We start from the raw sequence: 24,381 nt of genomic DNA on the forward strand, positions 1-24,381 counted from the left end.
GCTGCTGCCAGTTCAGGTTCAGTGGGGCCCTCTGGTGTTGAGGTTGCAAGTACTGGATTCAGTGCTGGCACGGGGTCTGGTGTTGGTTGTTCAGCTGGTTCCGGTTCTGGGACTGGTTCCGTCTGGGTCTCTGGGACTGGATCCACTACTGCTGTTGCAGACATTGGCCTGGGGTCCGGGTCCATCATCTCTGACTGGGTCCTGATAGAAGTTTCCGGAACAGAGCTAGGCCTCACGGCTTGTTTAGCCTGGCTGCGGGTGACCGTTCCCGCCCTCTTGGCCTGCTTCACATGCTTGGCCAAGTCTTCCCCCAACAGCATGGGGATGGGATAATCATCATAGACTGCAAAAGTCCACATTCCTGACCAGCCCTTGTACTGGACAGGCAACTTGGCTGTAGGCAAATTGAAAGAGTTGGACTTGAAGGGTTGAATCGTCACTTGGATCTCTGGGTTGATTAAATTGGGGTCCACTAAGGAAGCATGGATAGCTGACACTTGTGCTCCGGTGTCCCTCCACGCGGTGACCTTCTTCCCGCTCACACTCACAGTTTCCCTCCGCTCCAAGGGTATCTGGGAGGTATCCGGGCCTGTGGACCTCTGGTGTGATTCCGGTGCAATGAACTGTAATCTGTTGGGGTTCTTGGGGCAGTTGGCCTTTACATGCCCCAGCTCGTTACATTTAAAACATCGTCCAGCTGACGGGTCACTGGGGCGAGGAGGGTTGCTGGAGAACGGGGTGGTGGGACGATAAGGGGTCTGGAGGGTTCTTTGGGAGGTAGGTGGGGCTTTGGGCGGCCCCCGGTAATAGGGTGTGGTCTGGGGTGGTCCCTTCTGGTCTCCGCTCCAACTGCGACCAGTTTTCTTCTTCTCTGCCACCTCCACCCATCTGGCTCCAATCTCTCCTGCCTCGATTACAGTTTTGGGCTTCCCGTCTAGGATGTATCTTTCTATTTCCTCAGGAACACCCTCTAAGAATTGTTCCATTTGCATTAGGAAGGGCAAATTTACTGGAGATTCAACACTTGCTCCTGATATCCAGGCATCCCAATGTTTCACAATGTGGTAGGCATGTCGGGTAAATGACATGTCTGGTTTCCACCTTAGGGCTCGGAACCTCCGACGAGACTGCTCGGGTGTTATCCCCATTCTGACTCTCGCCTTGGATTTAAACAGTTCATACTTGTTCATGTGTTCTTTAGGTATTTCAGCTGCCACCTCAGCTAAGGGTCCACTGAGCTGCGGCCTCAGCTCTACCATGTATTGGTCAGTAGAGATGTTGTACCCAAGGCAGGCCCTTTCGAAGTTTTCTAAGAAGGCCTCAGTATCATCACCTGCCTTGTAGGTGGGGAACTTTCTGGGATGGGAAGTGGTACCTAGAGAAGGATTGCTAGGGTTTGTTGGTATATTCTGCTGGGCCTTTATCCTCTCCATCTCCTCCACATGCTTCCTCTCTTTTTCCTTCTCCTCCTCCACATGCTTCCTTGCCTCCATTTCCCTCTTGTGGGCAGCCTCCTGTACCTCCTTCTCCAGCCGCATGAGTTCTATCTGTCTTTCATGTTCCCTTTGTTTTTCCTCAGCCTGAAATTTGGCTAATTCCAGCTGTAGTCGAGCTGAGGATTTGGTCATTCTAACCTCTCTGTTTTTAACTAACTTTACACCCGAGGTTTAGAAATAAACAAACAAAACGTGGCTGTAAAATTTTGCTGTGCTGGGATAGAATACCTATTCTCTGATAGTGACTGTCAGCCTACAGAAAAAGACAATTCCCTTGTCTCTGCTCTGGGCCCAAATTAAAGCAAAAAACCTCCAACTACTTGGAAACCTGCTTACCCAGCCCAAAGAAAAAGCAAATGGGTAGAACACACACCCCCTATTTACTTTTAGGAAGAAAAGAAAAAAAAACCTCTGGGTTGGAAGACTGTGAATTTCCCTGCAGGAGTTAAGTACCCTGCCTCCAGGCAAAGAAAACCTGCAATTCACAAGATAATCCCCTTTTGTCTCTGCTTGGCCACAAAGCAGAGAAAAAACAATCTGCTTTCAGTTTCAACTGCTTTCTGGACTTCCTTTCCAAAGGAAAAAAAATTTCTTTTTAAAATCTGTATTTCTAGTTCAAAAAATCTCAACTGGATCTCAAAATGATTTCAGGTTAATCCCACCACTATGCCACCATGTCACGGTTCCTCCCCCACTCTGAACTCTAGGGTACAGATGTGGGGACCTGCATGAAAAACCTCCTAAGCTTATCTTTACCAGCTTAGGTCAAAACTTCCCCAAGGTACAAAATATTACACCCGTTATCCTTGGACTGGCCGCTACCATCACCAAACTAATACTGGTTACTGGGGAAGAGCTGTTTGGACGCGTCCTTCCCCCCAAAATACTTCCCAAAACCTTGCACTCCACTTCCTGGACAAGGTTTGGTAAAAAGCCTCACCAATTTGCCTAGGTGACTACAGACCCAGACCCTTGGATCTTAAGAACAATGAGCAATCCTCCCAACACTTGCACCCCCCCTTTCCTGGGAAATGTTGGATAAAAAGCCTCACCAATTTGCATAGGTGACCACAGACCCAAACCCTTGGATCTGAGAACAATGAAAAAGCATTCCGTGTTTTACAAGAAGACTTTTAATAAAAAATAGAAGTAAATAGAAATAAAGGAATCCCCCCTGTAAAATCAGGATGGTAGATATCTTACAGGGTAATTAGATTCAAAAACATAGAGAACCCCTCTAGGCAAAACCTTAAATTACAAAAAAGATACACAGACAGAAATAGTTATTCTTTTCTCAGCCATTTAAAGAAATCATAATCTAACACATACCTAGCTAGATTACTTACTAAAAGTTCTAAGACTACATTCCTGGTCTATCCCCGGCCAAGACGACTACAGACAGACACAGACCCTTTGTTTCTCTCCCTCCTCCCAGCTTTTGAAAGTATCTTGTCTCCTCATTGGTCATTTTGGTCAGGTGCCAGCGAGGTTACCTTTAGCTTCTTAACCCTTTACAGGTGAGAGGAGCTTTCCCCTGGCCAGGAGGGATTTCAAAGGGGTTTACCCTTCCCTTTATATTTATGACAGTCCACGAGGGAATATTTCTGAACCTCAACTGGAACCCAAGATTCCTGAGTCTGACCATTCCTCTGCTGTCAGAAAATGTCTGTGAAGCCCACTCATCCTTCTGTAGTGCTGGTCCAGACTGTGCCAGAAAGTGTCACTCCTCTGGTGAGTTTCCCCCTCCACCTCCTTCTTCTTCCTTAATATATTTTACAATTTTAATCCACTGCAGCCTTCCTCCCCTCAGAAGAAAGAATTCCCTCTTGAGTGAGGGTGTGCTGGGCTTATGTCTCCCATCCCCCAAATGAGCCCCTTCTGGGTCTCTCAAGGAAGGTACTGGCTTGGCCCTCAAGGATGGGATCTCCAGACACTCTACCCAAGGGGTGGTCAAACTTTTTGGCCCGAGGGCCACATCTGGGTGGGGAAATTGCTCTCAGGGCCATGAATGTAGGGCTGGGGCAGGGGGTTGGGGTGTGGAAGGGAGGGAGTGCAGGGTATGGGAGGGGGTGCGGTGTGCAGAAAGGGGCTCAGAGCAAGTGGTTGGGGCAGAGGAGGAGTGCGGGGTGTAGGAGGAAGCTCAGAGAAGGGGGTTGGGGTGCAGGCAGGGGGCTCAGGGCAGGGAGTTGGGGGGCGGGGTGCAGGAGGGGTTCGGGCTCTGGCCCGGAGTTGCTTACCTGGAGTGGCTCCAGGGGGGCAGCGGCGCACACCGGGGCCAGGGCAGGCTCCCTGCCTGCCTACCCTGGCCCCGGCACTGTGCCCGTCCAGGAAGTGGCCAGCACCACGTCCCTGCAGCCCCTGGGGGAGAGGGAGCAGAGGGCTCCGCACGCTGCCCTTGCCTGTGGCTACCTCCCCCGAAGCTCCCATTGGCCGCGGTTCCCCTTCCCAGCCAATGGGAGCTTCGGGGGAGGTACCCACAGGCAAGGGCAGCACGCAGAGCCCTCTGCCCCCTCTTCCCCAGGGGCCGCAGGGAAGTGGTGCCGGCCGGTTCCCGGACCGGCACGGGGCGCACGGTGCCACCAGGGTGGCAATCCCACGGGCTGGATCCAAAGCCCTGAGGGGCCGGATCTGGCTCGCGGGCCATAGTTTTCCCACCCCCTGCTCTACCCCCTCTAGTGCAAGGGATCCACATGAGCCAGATGTCAGCTTGGGATATGAGTAGGGATCCGCTGGGGGTAGGGGGTTGTTATAGAGGAGGCAGCATGAGGACAGAGCTGGCCCTGAAGGCCCCTTATCCACTGTCCAGCCTCAGCAGTGTCCATGCTGTGTCTGGTGCCCTCCATTAGTACCTTGCGGGGAAGTGAAAGGGGACGAGGCGCCCAAGCGCCGCAGTCGAGGCATAATTGCTTGTGCGGACTGTAGGGATTCGGGAACTATCTTCCATCTGGTGCTCTGCCCTTCTGCGATTACTCCCCTCCCAGAAATGGGGGAGTGGGAGGTGCTTGCCCCAGAGCCATGTCTTTTCCACTCCTGCTTAGCTTCTTTCCTGCCGGGCAAAAGAGGACAGAGGTGACCCCCCCCCAGCCTGGGCTGCATCTTACCCAGCAGAGCCAGCATTTTCAATCCTGCCTGTCCCTTTCCTGCCTGGGAAAGGGGGACAGAAGTGACCCCCCCCAGAGTGGGCCAGGAGGGAAACAGCTCTCTGCACTTAGAGCCAGCTACGCTTCCCAACAAGAGACACTCACTAACTGTTGAAGCAGGAGACACAAGCCCTTCCTGGTGCCTCTAGAGTTCCTTGGCCTGACTCTCTCCCTGAAGCCTGCAGAGGCCGGAGCTGCTGCAAATGCCCATGTAGTGGAAGCTGACCCCGCGAGCGTGCGGAGAGGAGATGATCTCCTGGAAAGGTAAACGTAGCCCTGGGACACAGCTGGGAATCAGAGGCACATGGTTAGTCGGAATGTTTGTCAAAACACCTTCCCTCAGTACTTCAGTTTGTTTGCCAAGTGTTCTTGCCCTCTTCCTTGATTGTGGTCGTGGTTAGGGGAAAGGGTTCCTGTTTAAATAGGGAAGTGCATGAATAGGTTTCCCATTCCCTCTCCTCTCTCTTTGAGTACATGGGCCCCCCCACTCCATGGGTTTGTCACAGGTGAAGAGGAAACCTTTGTGGGAGGGTCCTGTTAAAATATTAGTAACACATCACTAACCGTGCGTCGTTGTTTCAGGGGCTCATCTTGCCCCCTGCCCCACGGCAGCAGAGAGTGCCCAGGCAGAGGAAATGGTGTGGCTCTGCTGTGAAAGTGCAGGAGGTTTTTTCGGGAGTCACAACAAGAACGCCCTTTCACTCCCCCATGAGACCTCCCATGCAGTATTCACATGGTGAGGCAGGGGTTACGTGGATTTGCTAGTCCTCCCTCCTGCAGGGTTGGGGTGGGGGTGGGAGCGGCCCATGAAGGTCAGTAAAAGTTAATCAAGCCAGACCATATGTGAAAGGAGTGAACTACCCCTTTAAGGGACAGGCTAGAGCATGCAGCTGGAACAGACTTGGGCGTAATCAAGGAAGCCTTAGGATGGATGGGCTATTTAAACAGGACCAGGAAGCTGAGTAAGGAAGAAGCCTGTGGGAGCTATTTTCTCTCTCAGGCTTTAAAGGTGAGATCTACAGAAGTATTTAGGGGCCTTAACCCCAGACTTAGGGTTTAAGTGCCGAAGTCCCACTTCTGGTTCTACTGTGATCCACAAGACTCCCACTGAACCCCTGCTGATCAGCTCATCCCCACTCTCTGCTCGGGTGCCAGGGTCCCCAGCAGCCGAGATGGGTGGAGAGCAGAAGCCACCTCCTCCCCAGCAAGGCTCTTTCAGGCAGCTGCCAGGCAGGGCTTCAGAGCAGCAACCAGGAGGGGCCGGCATTAAAAGCGTCTCCCTCCTGCTCCCCACCTGGGCTCTTGCCCGCCAGGGAGAGCAGCAGAATGTGCTGGGGGTGGTTCCCCCACTATGGGGAGGCACCAGTTGTATATGGGGTGCCCTCGGGGAGAGGGTGGAACAGGGGTGGGAAGAGGTACGGGGGGGTGGGGCATTGGGGGAAGGGGCCTAGAATGGAGTGGCAGGTCAAGCGCCTATGCTGGAAGCTGGTGCCTATGCTCCTAGGGACGTGTGGGGTGGCACCGATGACGGCGAAGGCAGCCGGGTGGGCATGTGGAAGCCCTGACCGTGCCGGAAGAGTGCAGCCAGCAGCTCGGGGGCCGATTGACAGTTCTGCCCTGGGCCCCAGAATTGCTGTTGGCTGGCCTGCTCTAACCACTGGGCTGAAAATGTAAGGAGAATGGCCCCACCATCACCTCCCCCTTCTCTGTGTGGAGTGAGACAGGTGCCTAACTCGTTTCCACAAGGAACCCCTTTGGCGCCAAAGCGTTGTCTGTTGGTGAATGAGCAGCAGAGATAAGGGTCCATCGTCGAGAAAGGGGTGGGGTTTACCACAGAACCCTCCGGTCAGCACCTCCCATTGCTCCCCGCTTTGCAAGCTGGCTGTTGTGGAGCCCATTCTCCGGTGCCATTCTCTCCCCATTCACTGTATAAGGAGCCAAGGTGTGTAACTTGGCCTGGTGGATTGCAGGGCTGTTCCTGGATTTTCTAGGTGCCTAAAAGTTAGGTGGTGTCACACTTAGCGCATTGCAATGCCTAAATCCCTTCATGGATCCCCCAACAAGAGACTAGCCTAAACTGACAAGCCTTGGTGTTGTAGCCTTTAAATTCGGGAGCACTAAATCAGGCTCCTGATGAAAGGTTTATTGTAATTTCCCCTGCTCTGAAGCTTTATGAAACAGGGATGTACTATTTTGTTAGTATATGTTGGCCTCTCCTTGCCTTGGCTGTTATAGCAAACATATTGCTGCCCCACTCAGGGGAAATTAAGGCAGAGCCTATCTGCAACTCCACACTGGGTTCCCAAGGGGGTTCATGGGGACAGCCCACACACACCTTTACACAATGGCACAGGGTTCTTTTCCCAGGCACATCTGCCTGGGAACCAGCCTTGTCTGGCTAACTTTATGTTCATTAGTATCACTTCTCCTTTTATGAAATAATAAGTTTAACCAAATCTCATGCTTTGGAGTGGGAGGATAGAATTTCCAAACTTTGCACGCCTCCACTGTCGGCTCTTTTCATCTTTTTCAGGTATTGGCCACTACTGGAATCAGGATGCTGGGCTCTGTGTGATCCAATGTGGTAAATCCTGCTGTGTGCTATTGTGTTTCCACCAGCATGTCCCGATGGAATAATTCTATATGATTAATTGTTTAGGTGGCTAATAAGCACATCATTTTAACGGAGGAAACACAAAGCTGATATTTGTCTTTTATTTTTTTATGGTGGGTAATTCATCATTAATAAAAGCAGACGGGATCCAGGATCCAGACAGGTCTGGTGACTTACCCATTTCACATACTGTACTTAAGAAGTGTGACACCCAATTTGTGCCAAAATGTCAAGGCCTGCAGGGAATTCAGAATACAAACCACGCATTCACTGAATTCTCAGGCTACAAAGCCAAGTGCAGAGCTCTAGCATTCCCATTATTTATTTTTAAACCCTCATGTATATTCCTTTACCTGACTACTGCCAACACAATTTTTCTGATCCTTGGAATGTCCAGTCCAGCATGTGAATCATCACTGAAAGAGAGAGATCACCCCCTTTTCTATGTAAAACACCTCTTTCCCTTCACTCGGGTTGTTTCTGTGCTCCCTTCTGATATAGCGGGCAACGTGAACTGATGCAACCAACTAAATTTCTATCTTTCTTGACTTTAAATCATGTTGCAGTTTTCCCCTCTACCTTCCTAGAATTAATTTTCTTGAATTTACAATTTCCCTCGAATACACACACATTTATATACTGATATGGCTGAAAGTATAGATATTTGTTACTAGAGAGCTCTTTCATCTAGCAGACAAAGTATGACAAGATCCAATGTCTGGAAGCCGAAGCTAGACAAATTCAACCTGGAAATAAGGTGTACATATGTAAAAGTGAGGGTACTTAGCCGGTGGAATAAGCCGACAAGCGATGTGATAGATTCTTCACCGCTTGAAGTCTGTAAGTCAAGACTGGATGTCTTCTTAAGAGCTATGCTGAAGCTCAGCCTAAAGTTGTTGGACTTGATGCAGAAATCACTGGATGACATTCTATGGCTTGTGCTATGCAAGAGGTGATTGTAATGGTTCCTACTGGCCTTAAAATCTGTTAGTCTTATTTCCAGAATGTCATTTTCTGAAAGCCATTTCCACAGATGAGTGTCCTGCAATATGATAATATAAGAAGCTTAAAAGTAGCCCTAAGCAATATTCAGATTCTTTTGGAGTTCTTCAAGAAGTCTGGCAATTCCATCCAAACATCAACCTATCTGTTACACTAAAACTTTGCAAAAAGAAAAGGAGTACTTGTGGCACCTTAGAGACTAACCAATTTATTTGAGCATAAGCTTTCGTGAGCTACAGCTCACTGAGCCACAGTTGTCCAAAAATTCCTCTTATTTAAAATGAGGTCATGTCTCTTGACCTGCATCACACCCATTAGGTAGCCAAACTCCTCCCAACCGTATCCAAATTATTTTTATATTCCATAAAATAAAGATATAAGATAAACACGGTTTGATTGTTCTGCTGTTACATATCCCCAGCTCTGGGCACATACTTAATGGCTTTCCAGAAGATCAGAGGGATATAATTCCAGATACTTATGTAACATACCCCAGTTTTAAGGCCCCTTTATGCTGCCAGCACTGTGTGAAGGGGCCTTAGTGCAGCTGAGAATTCAGGCCCTAATGTTTACGTCCTCAGTGACACCCGTGCAGCCGCATTGCCTTCATTGGCACTTGCACAGGTGTAAATGAATGAACCTAGTAAACCATTCTGCTCGTAATGCACTAGAAACAATAGAATCAGGCTCCTTTCTTAGCTGGGCTGACTCTGGAGGGCTAACGGAAGTTAAAAAAGCACTGAAAGCTTATAGTCACTAAACTCACTAGATTTGACTCTGATACAGCAGAGAGCAGATCTGCTGAGTACAAAGGGGTGGTTTTTTTTTTTCAGAGTTTAATTGCATTTTAAACTATATACAATAGACGACCAAAAATAATATGCTGTATAATCTTTTGCTTGTAATAATCATCACCCATCACCTGCCTGGCAGTTTGTAACGCTGACTTCCATCAAAATGCTGATGACCACAGGATATGTCTCATATAGATGTTTTCAAGTTGCCTGAAACCTCCTTTGATCTGGCAATGAGCAGCCAACTGAAGTGCTACCCCGTGCCCCTCCTCTTTCCCACAGTGACATCCCAGCTCCCTGCTTCCTTTTCCAGCTAACAGGAGGAATTTGCAAGCAGATCTCAAGAAACTTCTTGTGATATTCACTATTTTTCTGAGGAGTCAACTGGAGCGCAACAAAGATGAACTGGAAAGAAATCCTTTTTCTCTCTTGCCTTGCAACTTTTGTGCTCTTGGTTGGTATGTATGATCCAGAGTAATAATAGTGCCAGCAGGAAGCATAGAATTTCAGCAAGGAATGATAGAAATCTGAACTCGTGTCATTGGGGTAACATAAGAACACTGTCATTTACCACATTGCTAGTCAAATGAGCATGAGGGAGTATGTGAGAAACTAATCTAATCCACTGTAATCTATCACAATCTCTAAAGGATTTAGGCATCAAGTTATACTAGGAATATACAGACAATTTTTTAAATATAGTGGGATAAACTGGACTAAATGTCCTCATAGGTCTTGTTAATTGCTATTTTTAAGACTTTCTACAAAAATAAAAACCGGGAGCACAAAAATATATGTCTACATAGCTGCTGATTGTACTGTTGCTCTTGCTGTGTAAAAGTGAATTTCCTAGGCAGGTTGTTATTGGACTGCAGGATTTTTAGGGTTTTAGCAGGTAGCAGCTTTCAACATCTGCTTGAGGTTTTTCCTGTGGGATGCTGCATTTCTTCACTGAACCCAATACTATGTTTGTGCTGTTGTCATCCAGTTCTTGAGAAGAGCAACAGTGCTGCTGTGGGCACCAGGAAGGCAGCTGGGGAAGAGGACAAGGAAAGTAAGTGGAGCTGAAAATTTTAGGGGGGAGAGGAGAAAAGTTGCTCCTACGGCTTTTAAATGTACATTGATGCCCCTATTTACTATCCATGGCTGATCAAGTCCTCTCTCTTTGCTTTCAGGTGTGAAAAAGAAGATTTTTATACAAGAATCAGATGCCTCTAACTTCTTCAAAAAGCGTGGCAAGCGAGCCACCAAATCCAGAGATGAGCTCAATGGTGAGGCTGTTCAGGAGTGTTTATGGAAAGCTGTATTTTCTTTGCTCCTCTTTCATCTCCCGCTTCCCTTGAGACAGTCTTAAGTTGCCTGCCACTCTCTACAAGGATTTATTCACCGATCAAAGTTGTTGTTTCTTTTGGATTAGAACAGGTTTCTTCTCAATTATCTACATTTTAAATTACGGAATGTACCTACAAATAGCAATTTGGGGGGGCCGCCAGAGGGATTAGTGTGTGAGGGGGACAGGGAGGAAATGTAATTTTTATGAATTGAATAAAAAATAATATGGGAGAAGGACAAAAAATTGAACTTTACAGGCTTCCACTTTGGAAGATTTAGGGCATACCGAATCATTTCTGAGTGGGTGTAAGGGATCAGTCATTACTGAGCTCTCCAAAATGAGGTTTGTTCATTGGCATCTTTTTAAATGAGACAAGAGGTAACTTTGGAAAATGAAATATTTTTTCATCTGCAAAATCTCTTGAAGTTGGCTAATAGAACTGAAGTGGATGCCAATTCCTTGGTTTTCAAAAGGGCTGAGACATCTAGCAGGGCAGACAGAGCTCAGCAGGCTGCTGTAGGAGGTGCAGGACAGCACGGTGAAGTGAATATAGGGGCTTATTTAGTTCCTCTCCTCAGCTCCTTTCACACCGTCATCTGATGAAAGCTGGTAAATAACAAGCAGGTTTCAGGCCAGGTGCTGAATGAATGTTTTCAGCTCTTCTTGGAAAACATTTGCAAATGTAGCATTAAGAAATATGCACCTGGCTTCCACAACACCGTTTTATTTCCACATGGGATGGAAAACATAACTTAATTCACATGGCTTGTTTGCTGAAGCACTGTAGAGGATAACAGTAAAATGATCTGTCCTCTGGTTCAACAAAACTTCAGCTAGGTTATTGGGAGAGATGTTAACCTTTCAGTAATAATCTGAAAATTAACTCAGTTAAAGTGCAAGGGAGGGCTGATTTAACTGGTAACACTTTAAAATACAGGGCACAAATATCATGTAATTACTATATAATAGTATGTTAACTGTTGACTATTTAATTACATTGTAATTACCAGGTAGTGTCCATGTAATTGGGTAATAAACATATAGGAGGAGGATGATTACCATTACAGGTAAGTTACAACAGGGTCTATAAAAACAATGCTTGCAGTGAGGTAACCAATAATGTAATATTTTAATGGGTTATATAAAGTGAGCACGATCAACCTTCTGCCATTCGATTGCTGATCTCAGTTACTTGATGGGCTATCGTCCAGAAGCAATATACCATATAACCTATTTTCCCAGTCATTTAATAAAGCCTTTGGGTCAGAATGTATTCTCATTTGCATCAGGGTAAACCCACTGAAGTCACTATTCCAATACACAATTCCACTGAAGTGAACAGGTTTGCACTGGTGTGACTCAGAGCAAAATCTGGCCCAGTGGTTTTATTAAATATGCACAGGCCTGCAGATTATATGGTCATTACTTGTGGATGATGTTCCACCAAATAACTGAGCAGCGGGATTGTCCATGATCATCCCCCTGATGTTCAAACTGGGATCAGGCTGAGATACAAGAGCTTCGTAGTGGTCGGGTCTGATCTCTAGAACTCCCTCTCTAACAAAGTCTAGCCAGAGTCCACAGAATCATTGTACATCCTTTCTGTTTAATCCAGTTTAACCAAGAACCCCCATTTCCATGCATCCTTCCATGCATTAGTGATCTGGTGATGGGGAGCTTTGGCTGGGACACTGGGCCCAGGTTATGATTTTACTATTGATGGCCTCCCCTCTCACCATGTGCAGAACACATGTGCTTGGCAATAAGTGCTTACTAAATTAAACAGCTTCATGATATTTGTATCCTGTAACACAAAGGGCTAACTCTGTCACTTCCTTTACTAGTGAGCGATGTAGAAGTGTCTCTGAACCATGGCAGAAAAATAGGTTAGTCACCCTCCATCAAACAAGTACTGGTTTATTCTATAAAGGGTTGCATCCAGATAGAGATTCAGCTGGCTTTGGCTGATGGGAACCAGAACAATTTCCTCCCACTCAAGATAGGTTGAATGTATCCATTCTTGTCAAATACTAGCATCAGATGGCACAGTTGGTTACATTACCAGCCTTTTATCAATGCACAATTCCGATCACATCCTTATGTTATGGGTTAGGAGGAGCCTGGTGCTTTTTGTCCTATTCCCCTGGGAATATTTAGCATGAACAGAAAATTATACCTTGGAGATGTCCAGATGTCCTGGATCTGACTGGCAATTTGCATGGCAGATCAGAATTGAGGCACATTCGGGAAGCTTCTCTCTTCTGTAGCCTGATGTTTTAGAAAGAGGCACTGGTCTATATTTTTCTTTCAGTTACTCTGAGTGGTGTTACACTGGATTTATGCTGCTGTAGGTGAAAGAGAAATTTGACCCATCAAGTTTTTTTCCTATCACTCATCATAAAAAAAAAAAAAGATGCAAGGAGCCTGTACCTCTCCAGCACTGTCCTGAAATAAGGACATTTTCAGTTGCCCAAACCCAAACTGAAACCTAAATGAAGACTCTGCTAAACTTCCAGTCTAATCAGATCACATCTGAACTGAGTCTGAGTACCAACATAGATGATCATATGCTAAATGTAAGGGCAGTTCTCCCCTTCCCCAAACCAGCAAAGACCTGTACCTCAGCATTGGTACAGATTCAAAGTGATGCCAATGAGAAGGAGAACATAAAATATTGTTTATTCTAGGCTGTGCTCAAAAACACGAGACCTTAAGTAGTTGGCAGACTGGAGCAGACCACAGGCCCATCTATCCCCAGCAATGGCTGATATTACTGGATGTTTCAGAGGAACATGCAACACTTCCCGAATATAACTAATTGTGCAATGCTCTACCTTGGGGTCAATCATAGAATCATAGAATATCAGGGTTGGAAGGGACCCCAGAAGGTCATCTAGTCCAACCCCTTGCTCGAAGCAGGACCAATTCCCAGTTAAATCATCCCAGCCAGGGCTTTGTCAAGCCTGACCTTAAAAACCTCTAAGGAAGGAGATTCTACCACCTCCCTAGGTAACGCATTCCAGTGTTTCACCACCTTCTTAGTGAAAAAGTTTTTCCTAATATCCAATCTAAACCTCCCCCACTGCAACTTGAGACCATTACTCCTCGTTCTGTCATCTGCTACCATTGAGAACAGTCTAGAGCCATCCTCTTTGGAACCCCCTTTCAGGTAGTTGAAAGCAGCTATCAAATCCCCCCTCATTCTTCTCTTCTGCAGGCTAAACAATCCCAGCTCCCTCAGCCTCTCCTCATAACTCATGTGTTCCAGTCCCCTAATCATTTTTGTTGCCCTTCACTGGACTCTCTCCAATTTATCCACATCCTTCTTGAAGTGTGGGGCCCAAAACTGGACACAGTACTCCAGATGAGGCCTCACCAATGTCGAATAGAGGGGAACGATCACGTCCCTCGATCTGCTCGCTATGCCCCTACTTATACATCCCAAAATGCCATTGGCCTTCTTGGCAACAAGGGCACACTGCTGACTCATATCCAGCTTCTCGTCCACGGTCACCCCTAGGTCCTTTTCCGCAGAACTGCTGCCTAGCCATTCGGTCCCTAGTCTGTAGCTGTGCATTGGGTTCTTCCGTCCTAAGTGCAGGACCCTGCACTTATCCTTATTGAACCTCATCAGATTTCTTTTGGCCCAATCCTCCAATTTGTCTAGGTCCTTCTGTATCCTATCCCTCCCCTCCAGCGTCTCTACCACTCCTCCCAGTTTAGTATCATCCGCAAATTTGCTGAGAGTGCAATCCACACCATCCTCCAGATCATTTATGAAGATATTGAACAAAACCGGCCCCAGGACCGACCCTTGGGGCACTCCACTTGCTACCGGCTGCCAACTAGACATGGAGCCATTGATCACTACCCGTTGAGCCCGACAATCTAGCCAGCTTTCTATCCACCTTATAGTGCATTCATCCAGCCCATACTTCCTTAACTTGCTGACAAGAATACTGTGGGAGACCGTGTCAAAAGCTTTGCTAAAGTCAAGAAACAATACATCCACTGCTTTCCCTTCATCCACAGAACCAGTAATCTCATCATAAAAGGCGATTAGATTAGTCAGGCATGACCTTCCCTTGGTGAATCCATGCTGGCTGTTCCTGATCACTTTCCTCTCATGCAAGTGCTTCAGGATTGATTCTTTGAGGACCTGCTCCATGATTTTTCCAGGGACTGAGGTGAGGCTGACTGGCCTGTAGTTCCCAGGATCCTCCTTCTTCCCTTTTTTAAAGATAGGCACTACATTAGCCTTTTTCCAGTCATCCGGGACTTCCCCGGTTCGCCACGAGTTTTCAAAGATAATGGCCAATGGCTCTGCAATCACAGCCGCCAATTCCTTCAGCACTCTCAGATGCAACTCGTCCGGCCCCATGGACTTGTGCACGTCCAGCTTTTCTAAATAGTCCCTAACCACCTCTATCTCCACAGAGGGCTGGCCATCTCTTCCCCATGTTGTGATGCCCAGCGCAGCAGTCTGGGAGCTGACCTTGTTAGTGAAAACAGAGGCAAAAAAAGCATTGAATACATTAGCTTTTTCCACATCCTCTGTCACTAGGTTGCCTCCCTCATTCAGTAATACCGCATCCAGAGCTATGATAGATCTTGGAACAGAAGATTAACTCAATACTTGTTCCCATCCATTTTCCTCAGCCATTCTCATCTCCTTCCTACAGTTCTTTAATCAGTGGTCATGTTACCTTCTTCTTTAAGCCAATATATTTATATTCCACTTTCTTAAAGCTGTTCTTACATTCATCTCTTTTCCAATGTCACAAAGCAGGTTTCTCAACTTTCAGGTGTTCAGCCACTTTTAAAAATACACATGGGAATTGATGTAATACCTATTATCAATATCTTAGAAGGGTATTACACCTTCTAAGATTGGACCCTAAATTATCACCAGGCAAGGTGTAAATGACCAAACCAGGGCTAGATGGTGTCATCTTCGTAGCTGTTTTAATGAGATTTCAACCCAAAATAGCAAAAATCTCACAAAATTAGTTTTTCCTGTTCACTTTCTGCCATCTTGGGCAGAAATAGCGTGACTGAAGAAAGTCACAGAAGATTTCCACCATCTGGAGCTGTATCCAAACCAGGGCCAGATCCTTGGTTCAAGATCCAAAAGGTAAAGACAGAGGAGTATTAGGTCATCTTGTTGCCACTCCAGTCTTGGGGACAGCCAGGGTCTGGTTTGGCCCCCACTGCAATTTAGAGAGACTTGACAGCTACCCTAAATTATGCTGGCTGTTTATAGCCCCCAAGGAGCTATTCTTTCAACCAGGATTGCTAGAGCACAGGGGACTCTTCCCATACCACTTCCTGCCTCAGCATGCCCCAGAGAAGAGGAGATGACTATGCCATGAGAGCCTGCTATGCCATCTTTGCCACCCTGAAATTCCCCTGTGCAAGGGCAATTCTCCAGCCAGCTGTTTGACCCTGCTCTGTCCCACTGTGGAACAGCTGAAAGGGCACAGAGCAGGGTCAAAGATTGGGAACACAATCCCAAAGCCATGAGGCCAGGTTCAGAACCAAGGATTTGATTCCAATCCACATCCTGAAATTAAAGGTTGACTGTATCAATTTGGGCTCCTCTCTATTTGAATACATAGCGAACTTTTCAACAAACATGGTATGCATTCTGACATTGTAGTAACACCCCAAAGCCAGCCAATGTCATAAGGTTTCATTTTCATTGGGAACTTTTCATTAGGAAGTTTTAGCTAGTAGGCATTTATCACAGGGTTTTAAATCATTGGACAAATATGATAACTGTAATCCACCAAACTAAATTAGAACAACCTGTGTTTTTCCTATGGAATTTAAAAGGCAAAACACGGGAGCTAGCAATTTCTCTACCAGCATCATTGCATGTATTGTTTCATTGTGCTGCACAATGGGATGATGAAATACATACAGATTGTCTAGAAAGCCTACTGTAAACAAGGACTTTAGTAGCTAAGCCTCCAGTGAAAGCCCAGGATACAGGTGCTGCTATACAAGGCTAATCAGATTCATTGGGTTTTGAGGACAAAAGTTATGCTCTGGCTTCTTAAGATTTTTTTTGCTGCTAATACAATAAACATCTCTTACGCAGCGGAGACCGGGCAGATGCTGATTGCTGATGAGCAAAGGAGGGAGTACTTTGAAGAGCAAAGGAACAAGTTTGAGAATTTTGTCAAGGAAGAACATAAAGGTAAGAACAGCAAAACAACAAAAATTGAAACTTTAGCTGCAGGCTGGTAGGATATTATTATTTATTATTATTAATGTTATTTAACATTGATATGGTAGCAGCACCTAAAGGCCACAATGTGGTTGGGCCCTGTTGGCTAGGTCCTGTACAAAAATATAATAAATGACAGCCCCTGCTCCAACGAACTTACAATCAAACTCTTTGCTCGAGAGAGCAACTCTTGCCAAATTCTACAGGGGTTTCACATCGTTCATTCCCACAGGCTCAATATTCTGTCATATACCGTATGATTTATATCCCCACCTACCGGTGATGCTCTAATTCTAGATAGGACTATATAATGGGATTCCAGGTTTGCATTTCCTAGGGGTGATTCTATGGAGTCTCTTCCCTGTCCCTGCCTGGAGGACACTGCCACTGTGAAAGCCTATTCCATGAGGTTTTATTTATTGCCTTAAGGTGAAAAGGGGATGCTGGAATGAGGCTTCTGTTTTTTGGGATGGGATTTTAGGAATGTAGAATGTCTCTTGGGTTGCATTTCCTTACTGCTTCCACACAATCTAGCCGGCAGAGAGCTCTTAGAAAGTCACTGCTAACCACTGTAAGCAGCAACTCCTCCATGCCACACACTGTACCTAGAGGCCATCATTCCACATCCCACATATATGAAACCCCACTGGTTTCAACTGGGCTTTGCATCCTATTACCAGCAGGAGAGTGAGTTTGTGTGTGTATGGGGGTGGGGGGGATGTGAGAAAACCTGGATTTGTGCAGGAAATAGCCCAACTTGATTGTCATGCACATTGTGTAAAGAGTTGTCACTTTGGATGGGCTATCACCAGCAGGAGAGTGAATTTGTGTGGGGGGGTGGAGGGTGAGAAAACCTGGATTTGTGCTGGAAATGGCCCACCTGATGATCACTTTAGATAAGCTATTACCAGCAGGACAGTGGGGTGGGAGGAGGTATTGCTTCATATTCTCTGTGTATATATAAAGTCTGCTGCAGTTTCCATGGTATGCATCCGATGAAGTGAGCTGTAGCTCACGAAAGCTTATGCTCAAATAAATTGGTTAGTCTCTAAGGTGCCACAAGTACTCCTTTTCTTTTTGCAAATACAGACTAACACGGCTGTTACTCTGAAACCTGGCATCCTGCATGGTAACATTTCCGTCGAGGAATGTGCATGATGGTAGCACCCTGTGTTTAGCAATAGAATCACTATACAAAACCCCAGGAGGTTGAAGAGTGGGTAGTTTTAAATGCTGGCTGCATGCAGTGTCATGTAACAAGGTGAGAAGCAGCTTTAACTAGCAGTTTCCCTGCATTTATCACTTAAAGATTAGCACATGGATAAACCAATACACAGTGGGGTAAGTGTTTTGATGAAGGTCAAACAGCAGAACTGGGAATAGAACCCAGGTCATCGGACTCCCAGTCTGATGCTCTAAAAATTGGAGCAGAAGCCCAGAACATGAGCCAATGACTTGCTGTGTGACACTGAGGAGTGACTTGCCTAGTTTACCCATCTGTAAAGTTAGGCTACGTCAGAGAGGAATGGTGGGGCCTGATTAATTAATGCTAATAAAACACTTTTGGATCCCTGAATGAACAATGTAAGAGAAAGGCAAAGTAGCATATCAGAAATGTAGGTCTGGAAAGGACCTCAATAGGTCATCAAGTCCAGCCCCTCATGCTTGCCAAGTAAACCTAGACCATCCCTGACAGGTGTTTGTCCAATCTGTCCTTCAAACCCTCTGGTGATGGGGATTCCACAACCTCCCTTGGAAGCCTATTCCAGAGTTTAATTACTCTTAGAGTTAGAAAGTTTTTCCTAATATCTAACGTACATCTCCCTGGCTGCAGATTAAGCCCATTACTTCTGTTCTACCTTCAGTGGACATTGAGAACAATTGATCACTGTCTCCTTTATAACACCCCTTCACATATTTGGTGACTGTTATCAGGTCCCCCCTCAGACTTCTTTCCTAAAGCCAACACAAGCCAATTTTTTCCCATCTTTCCTCTTAGTCAGGTTTTCTAAACCTTTGATCATTTTTGTTGCGTTCCTCTGGACTTTCTCCAATTTGTCCACATCTTTCCGAGAGTGTGGCTCCTAGAACAGGACACAAACTCCAGCTGAAGCCGCACTAGTGCCAAATGGAGCATTACCTCCCATGTCTTACATACAACACTTCTGTTAATACACTCCAGTATGATATTAGCCTTTTTCGCAACAGCAACATATCGTTGATTCACATTCAATTTGGGATCCATTGTAACGTCCAGATCCTCTTCAGCAGTGCTGCTGCCTAGCCAGTTAGTTCCCATTTTGTGCATTTCATTTTTCTTCCCAAATGTAGTACTTCACACTTATCTTTATTGAATTTCATCTTATTGATTTCAGACCAATTCTCCAATGTATCCATATCATTTTGAATTCTAATCTTCTCTTCCAAAGTGCTTGCAACGCCTCCTAGCTTGGTGTCATCTGCATATATTATAAGCATACTCTCCACTCCATTATTCAAGTCACTAATGAAAATATTTTTGCTTCTCAGCCATTGAATTGATATAAGTGGAAAGATGTCCTATTTCTTTGTACATGTATCCAACAAAAATAAGAGAGTCTAGAAGGAGTTCTTGAAGAGAACAAAGAGGGCAAAATTTTAAATAGACTTTTTAGACTAGTTGTATGCAACTAAATCGTTCCTCCAAATTTCTGGAAATAGACATCTAAATAAAACATGAACAGTTTTCTTTCTCCTTGGTTGTCTTTCTTCCAGCAATGGCAGCATTTCTTTCTACATGTATTTTTTTCCTGCACTTGATACTTCTCTCACTTTGCCCATAACAAACTTTAGACGCAAGGCCTCATTGACAGGACATGAATGGGGGACATTAACAGCGCAGTTATTCAGTTAGTAAACCCATTGCTCTTGTGTGATGCCTTCCCATTACTATGAGGTGGGGATGGCCCTATGACAACGGTCTTTCAGATGCTCCTCCATACTTTTTCTGTATGGTGGAGACTATACTTGCAGTAAGAAAGCATTCCATAACAGCATTCCTTCCCCAAAAAAATGACCAAGTGGCCGTACAGACATTTCAGCTAGTTCCCTCCAGAGAATGAGTAGTGAAAACCATTTGTGGGATGACTGTTCAGTGAAGTGGTTAAAAGTAAAGACAGCAACGGAAGGGACTGGTTTTCACTTGGCATAATAAAGACATCCATGGAGGTATTTCTGAAACCTCACATCGAGGTGGCTAACCAAGCCAAATTCTCAGCAGCTCTGCAGTACATCCTTTTAAATGAGGAAAATGATTCTAATGGTAAAAACTCACCCAAAAGCATTAGTTATTTTTATTGCCCCATCTTTATTACATTTTTGGTTTTATGCCAGAACTGTCATGGAGACACATGTACAGAATATGAGAGTCTATTGTTTTGAGAAGATTGTCAAAATAGTCTGACTTTCCAGATAAAATAAATAATACCCACCTCCTATATAGCACTTTTCATCAGTAGATCTCAAAGGACTTTACAGAGACAGTCGCTATCGTTATCCCCATTTTACAGATGGGGAAACTGAGGCAGAGAATGGTGAAATTACTTGCCCAAGGCCACCCAGCAGGCCAGTAGCACAGCTAGGAATAGACCCCAGGTCTCCCGAGTCCCAGTCCAGTATTGTATCCACACTGTTTGAAAATGGTGCTTTGGAGAATGTCTATATTTGTGCCTTTGAGAAAAGAAGAGACTCGGGGCTTGTCTTCACTTACCGTGGATTGATGCTATGGCAACTGATCCACCAGGGGTCGACTTAGCGGGTCTAGTTAAGACTTGCTAAATTGATCACCAATCGCTCTCCCGTCGACTCCGATACTCCACCAGAATGAGAAGCATAAGGTAAGTCAATGGGAGAGTTTCTCCTGTCGATCCAGCCCAGCGTAGACACTGCAATAAGTTGACCTAAGGTACGTTGACTCCAGCTATATTATTCACGTAGCTGGAGTTGCATAACTGGAGGTCCATAGTGTAGACCTGCCCTTAGGAAATTAAATGTAGGCTTAAGAGGCCTAAACACCTGATTATTTTTATCTTTTACTTGCTAGCCCTGGCACTGGACACACTGTGCTGCTGTGGGCCTGTGCCATACTATTGAAATTAACCTTAGAACACTGGCATTGTCCAACCAAATAAGTGCTTAGGAGAGTGTGGATATTAAGATGCACCTATCCAAGGTTTATGTAAGGTCCAGGGTTTACACTTGTTAATGGGTGATCAGGACACACCTGTGGCATTCAGCAGCACAGCAGGTGCTGGCTAATTTGACAATAGCTTGAGCATGCTTTACTCATCAGACAGTTAATCTGGACTTCATGCAGCCGTGTGATCCAGACATGCGGGGGACGTACCTAGAACACTCAAAGCCAGTAGACAGATGTGAGGGACACCATTGTATGACATTCAGAGTAACTTACTTCATCTAAAGCCCAACACTCAAAGCATCACCAAGGTGATGCATCCTGTTGTACTACCAAATGTGTCAGCTAGGACCCATTCCAGTGACTTCAGTAGCATATAAATGGATGGCACCATGGCCTATGGCAGACCAGCAGCTGATGGGTTAATGAATAATTCGATAATGATTTGAAGAACCATACATCGAAATAAATAAATTGTAAGACAACCTTTCGCCACTTCCCCAAGATCACTAATAGTGAACATTAAAATCCTCCCATTAATTGTGTGTTTGCAAGGATATCACAAAGATACAGTCGTGATGGGGCAGGTAGGTACCTAGATAGATCAACCTGAAATAGTAAACCTGGATCCAGTATATGTTGGAGGTAGGAAGAGGGTCATGCTGTGCAAAATATTCACAACAAAACACAGAGGCCCATGTAATGTACCTCTTTTTTTAGAATCAAAGAATCATAGAATATCAGGGTTGGAAGGGACCTCAGGAGGTCATCTAGTCCAACCCCCTGTTACAGTCTAGAAACTCAGCATGTTGAAAGGTTTGCTAATGTTCATGAACACTAAACTTTTGAGCAAACCCGGACCCTGTTTCAGGAAAACTGAGCAGGCTTGGGGTTTGCAAGGAAATCCTGCAAAAATCTCTCTCTAGGTTCTTATACTGGCACCCACCACCAAACTATGTGAGTGCCACATCTCACGGACATATCATGAAAATAGGTGCAAGTTGGTGCTTTTGACCAAGATTTGCATTGACATTTTGTGGGGGTTTTTTTCTTTTTTTTTTTTTAACTCCAACTGAAAGTTGGGGATGAGGAAAGCTCACAAATCAGAGGTGGACCCGAGTCACGAAATGAGGATTCAGATCTGAACAGTGCAAGTGACAGCTGTCCTTATAATGGGCCAAACGCCTACATTCAAACCCTCAGCCTTTGGGGAAGTATGCTCGGCCTAACCTCCCCCACAACCTCCCTTTATATGTTACACACAACTTGACAGACAGGGATGCGCAGTTGGAGATTTGAGAGCCAACAGTCCTTGCCACCGTTTCAATGTTGCTAGTACATTTGGCATTAGATTAGTTGGCTGTCCGAAAATGAATCGCAGTTCACATTGTCTCTTGTTATTTCTACTCCCCACCCCCATCTACAGAGCAACAGGAGAGAAGCCGGGAACAGATCGAGCAATGGCGTCAATATCACTACGACGGTCTCTACCCATCTTACATGTACAACCGTCACCACATCTAGATGTAAGAAGAGTGAACTAAAAAAAAAGTTAAATATTTGCTGACTAAGCCGTTCACAGGACACCAAAGAAGCCACCACATTTCCAAAGTCTTGGCCATGTCATGGATCCCACTGTGGAATCTACTCCACCAAGCCCTCCTCCTATAGTAATTGCATTGACTCTGTTTTAATGGATAGAGCTTCTCATAGGGTGCTGCTTTGCTTTGTATTTTGAGGTGCCTGGATGTGTGACAAAATCTGGATTTAAAACACAAAAGTGGAACAATGCAGACAGAATTAGGTCCCTGAGACATGTATAAATCAGGATAGTTTAGGCTGTTTAGAATTTGTCTTATGTAAACAGATAAGAATTTTTTTTTTAAATCACTGTATCTTGGGAATCACTGAAAAGCAAATCTATGTTTGCTGTAATCCCAGAGTCTCTGTAATATTTTACTTTAAGTTAAAAAAAAGGAACTGTATTAACATTCTAATAGTTGTTTAATTAAACAGTAGTATTAGCTTCTGCAATATCACTCAATATTACTCCTCCTTACTAATCTTATAAATAATGGAAATTCTATACGTTTCAAAGAATATAACTTCCTTTTTAACTATCATCAGTCCCTTCAAGATGCATAAGCAGCTAGTGATGTAAGTTTTATATGAAGGAAAAATAATAACAAGAAAGTTTGAAACTACTCTTATACTTGCATTTACACAGTAGAAATCATGCAACAAACCTCACTGCCAACTCTGCCCACATATCTACACCAGCACAGGACCTAACCAGATCAGCCACACCATCACAGGTTCATTCACCTGCACGTCCACCAATGTAATATACGCCATCATGTGCCAGCAGTGCCCCTCTGCTATGTACATGGGCCAAACTGGACAGTCCCTAAAAGGATAAATGGACACAAATCAGATATTAGGAACGGCAATATACAAAAACCTGTAGGAGAACACTTCAGTCTCGCTGGTCACACAATAGCAGATGTAAAGGTAGCCATCCTGCAACAAAAAAATCTTCAGGACCAGACTTCAAAGAGAAACTGCTGAGCTTCAGTTCATTTCCAAATTTGATACCATCAGCTCAGGATTAAACACAGACTGTGAATGGCTCGCCAACTACACAACTAGTTTCTCCTCCCTTGGTGTTCACACCTCAAGTGCTAGAAGAGGGCCTCATCCTCCCTGACTGAACTAACCTCGTTATCCCTAGCTTGATTCTTGCTTGCATATTTATACCTGCCTCTGGAAATTTCCACTCCATGCATCTGACGAAGTGGGTATTCACCCACGAAAGCTTATGCTCCAATATGTCTGTTAGTCTATAAGGTGCCACAGGACTCTTTGCTGCTTTAACAGATCCAGACTAACATGGTTACCCTTCTGATACAGTAGAAATTATTCCTCTACATTATTCTTTTTCTAGCCAGACATTAAATAACTATCTTCACTTTCTATAATGGCTGTTTATCAATAAACATAGCGCCATAGAATCATAGACTATTAGGGTTGGAAGAGACCTCAGGAGGTCACCTAGTCCAATCCCCTGCTCAAAGCAGGACCAGCAACAACTAAATCATCCCAGCCAAGGCTTTGTCAAGCCAGGCCTTAAAAACCTCTAAGGAAGGAGATTCCACCTCCTCCCTAGGTAGCCCATTCCAGTGCTTCACCACCCTCCTAGTGAAATAGTGCTCCACCATCATTCTAGCACGAGGTAGGATCACTCTAGGGATCTTCCATCTGGAGCCTAGGTCCAGCAATGCTACTAGCCAGGATGGGCAGGGATGGTGTCCCTAGCCTCTGTTTGCCAGAAGCTGGGGACATAGGTCCTGGAACTCGTGGTGCTGGCACACCCCCTGGCTTGAAGTGGTTTTCATCAGGGTTTACAGTTTGGTTAAAGCTCCCAGCATCCCCACTACAAAAATTGTTCCAGCACCCCTGGCTGGGAACACTCAACGGGGGATGGATCGCTTGATGATTACCTGTTCTGGTAATTCCCTCTGAAGCACCTGGCATTGGGCACTGTCAGAAGACAGGATACTGGTGAGATGGACCATTAGTCTGACCCAGTATGGCCG

At 45.4% G+C, this 24,381-nt stretch overlaps 1 protein-coding gene across 1 annotated transcript; it reads left to right on the top strand.

Moving 5' to 3' along the window:
* Positions 1-3,172: 3,172 nt before the first annotated feature.
* Positions 3,173-22,644, top strand: UCMA (upper zone of growth plate and cartilage matrix associated). Its single transcript, XM_084616859.1, has 7 exons — positions 3,173-3,227; positions 7,170-7,220; positions 9,329-9,504; positions 10,035-10,100; positions 10,222-10,317; positions 16,483-16,581; positions 22,212-22,644. Exons 3-7 carry the CDS (start codon positions 9,447-9,449, stop codon positions 22,307-22,309), a joined length of 417 nt encoding a protein of 138 aa, XP_084472985.1. The 5' UTR covers positions 3,173-3,227; positions 7,170-7,220; positions 9,329-9,446; the 3' UTR covers positions 22,310-22,644.
* Positions 22,645-24,381: the final 1,737 nt, after the last annotated feature.

This window comes from Lepidochelys olivacea (assembly GCF_965140295.1).
Source record: "Lepidochelys olivacea isolate rLepOli2 genome assembly, chromosome: 1".
NCBI classification, from domain to species: Eukaryota; Metazoa; Chordata; order Testudines; family Cheloniidae; genus Lepidochelys; species Lepidochelys olivacea.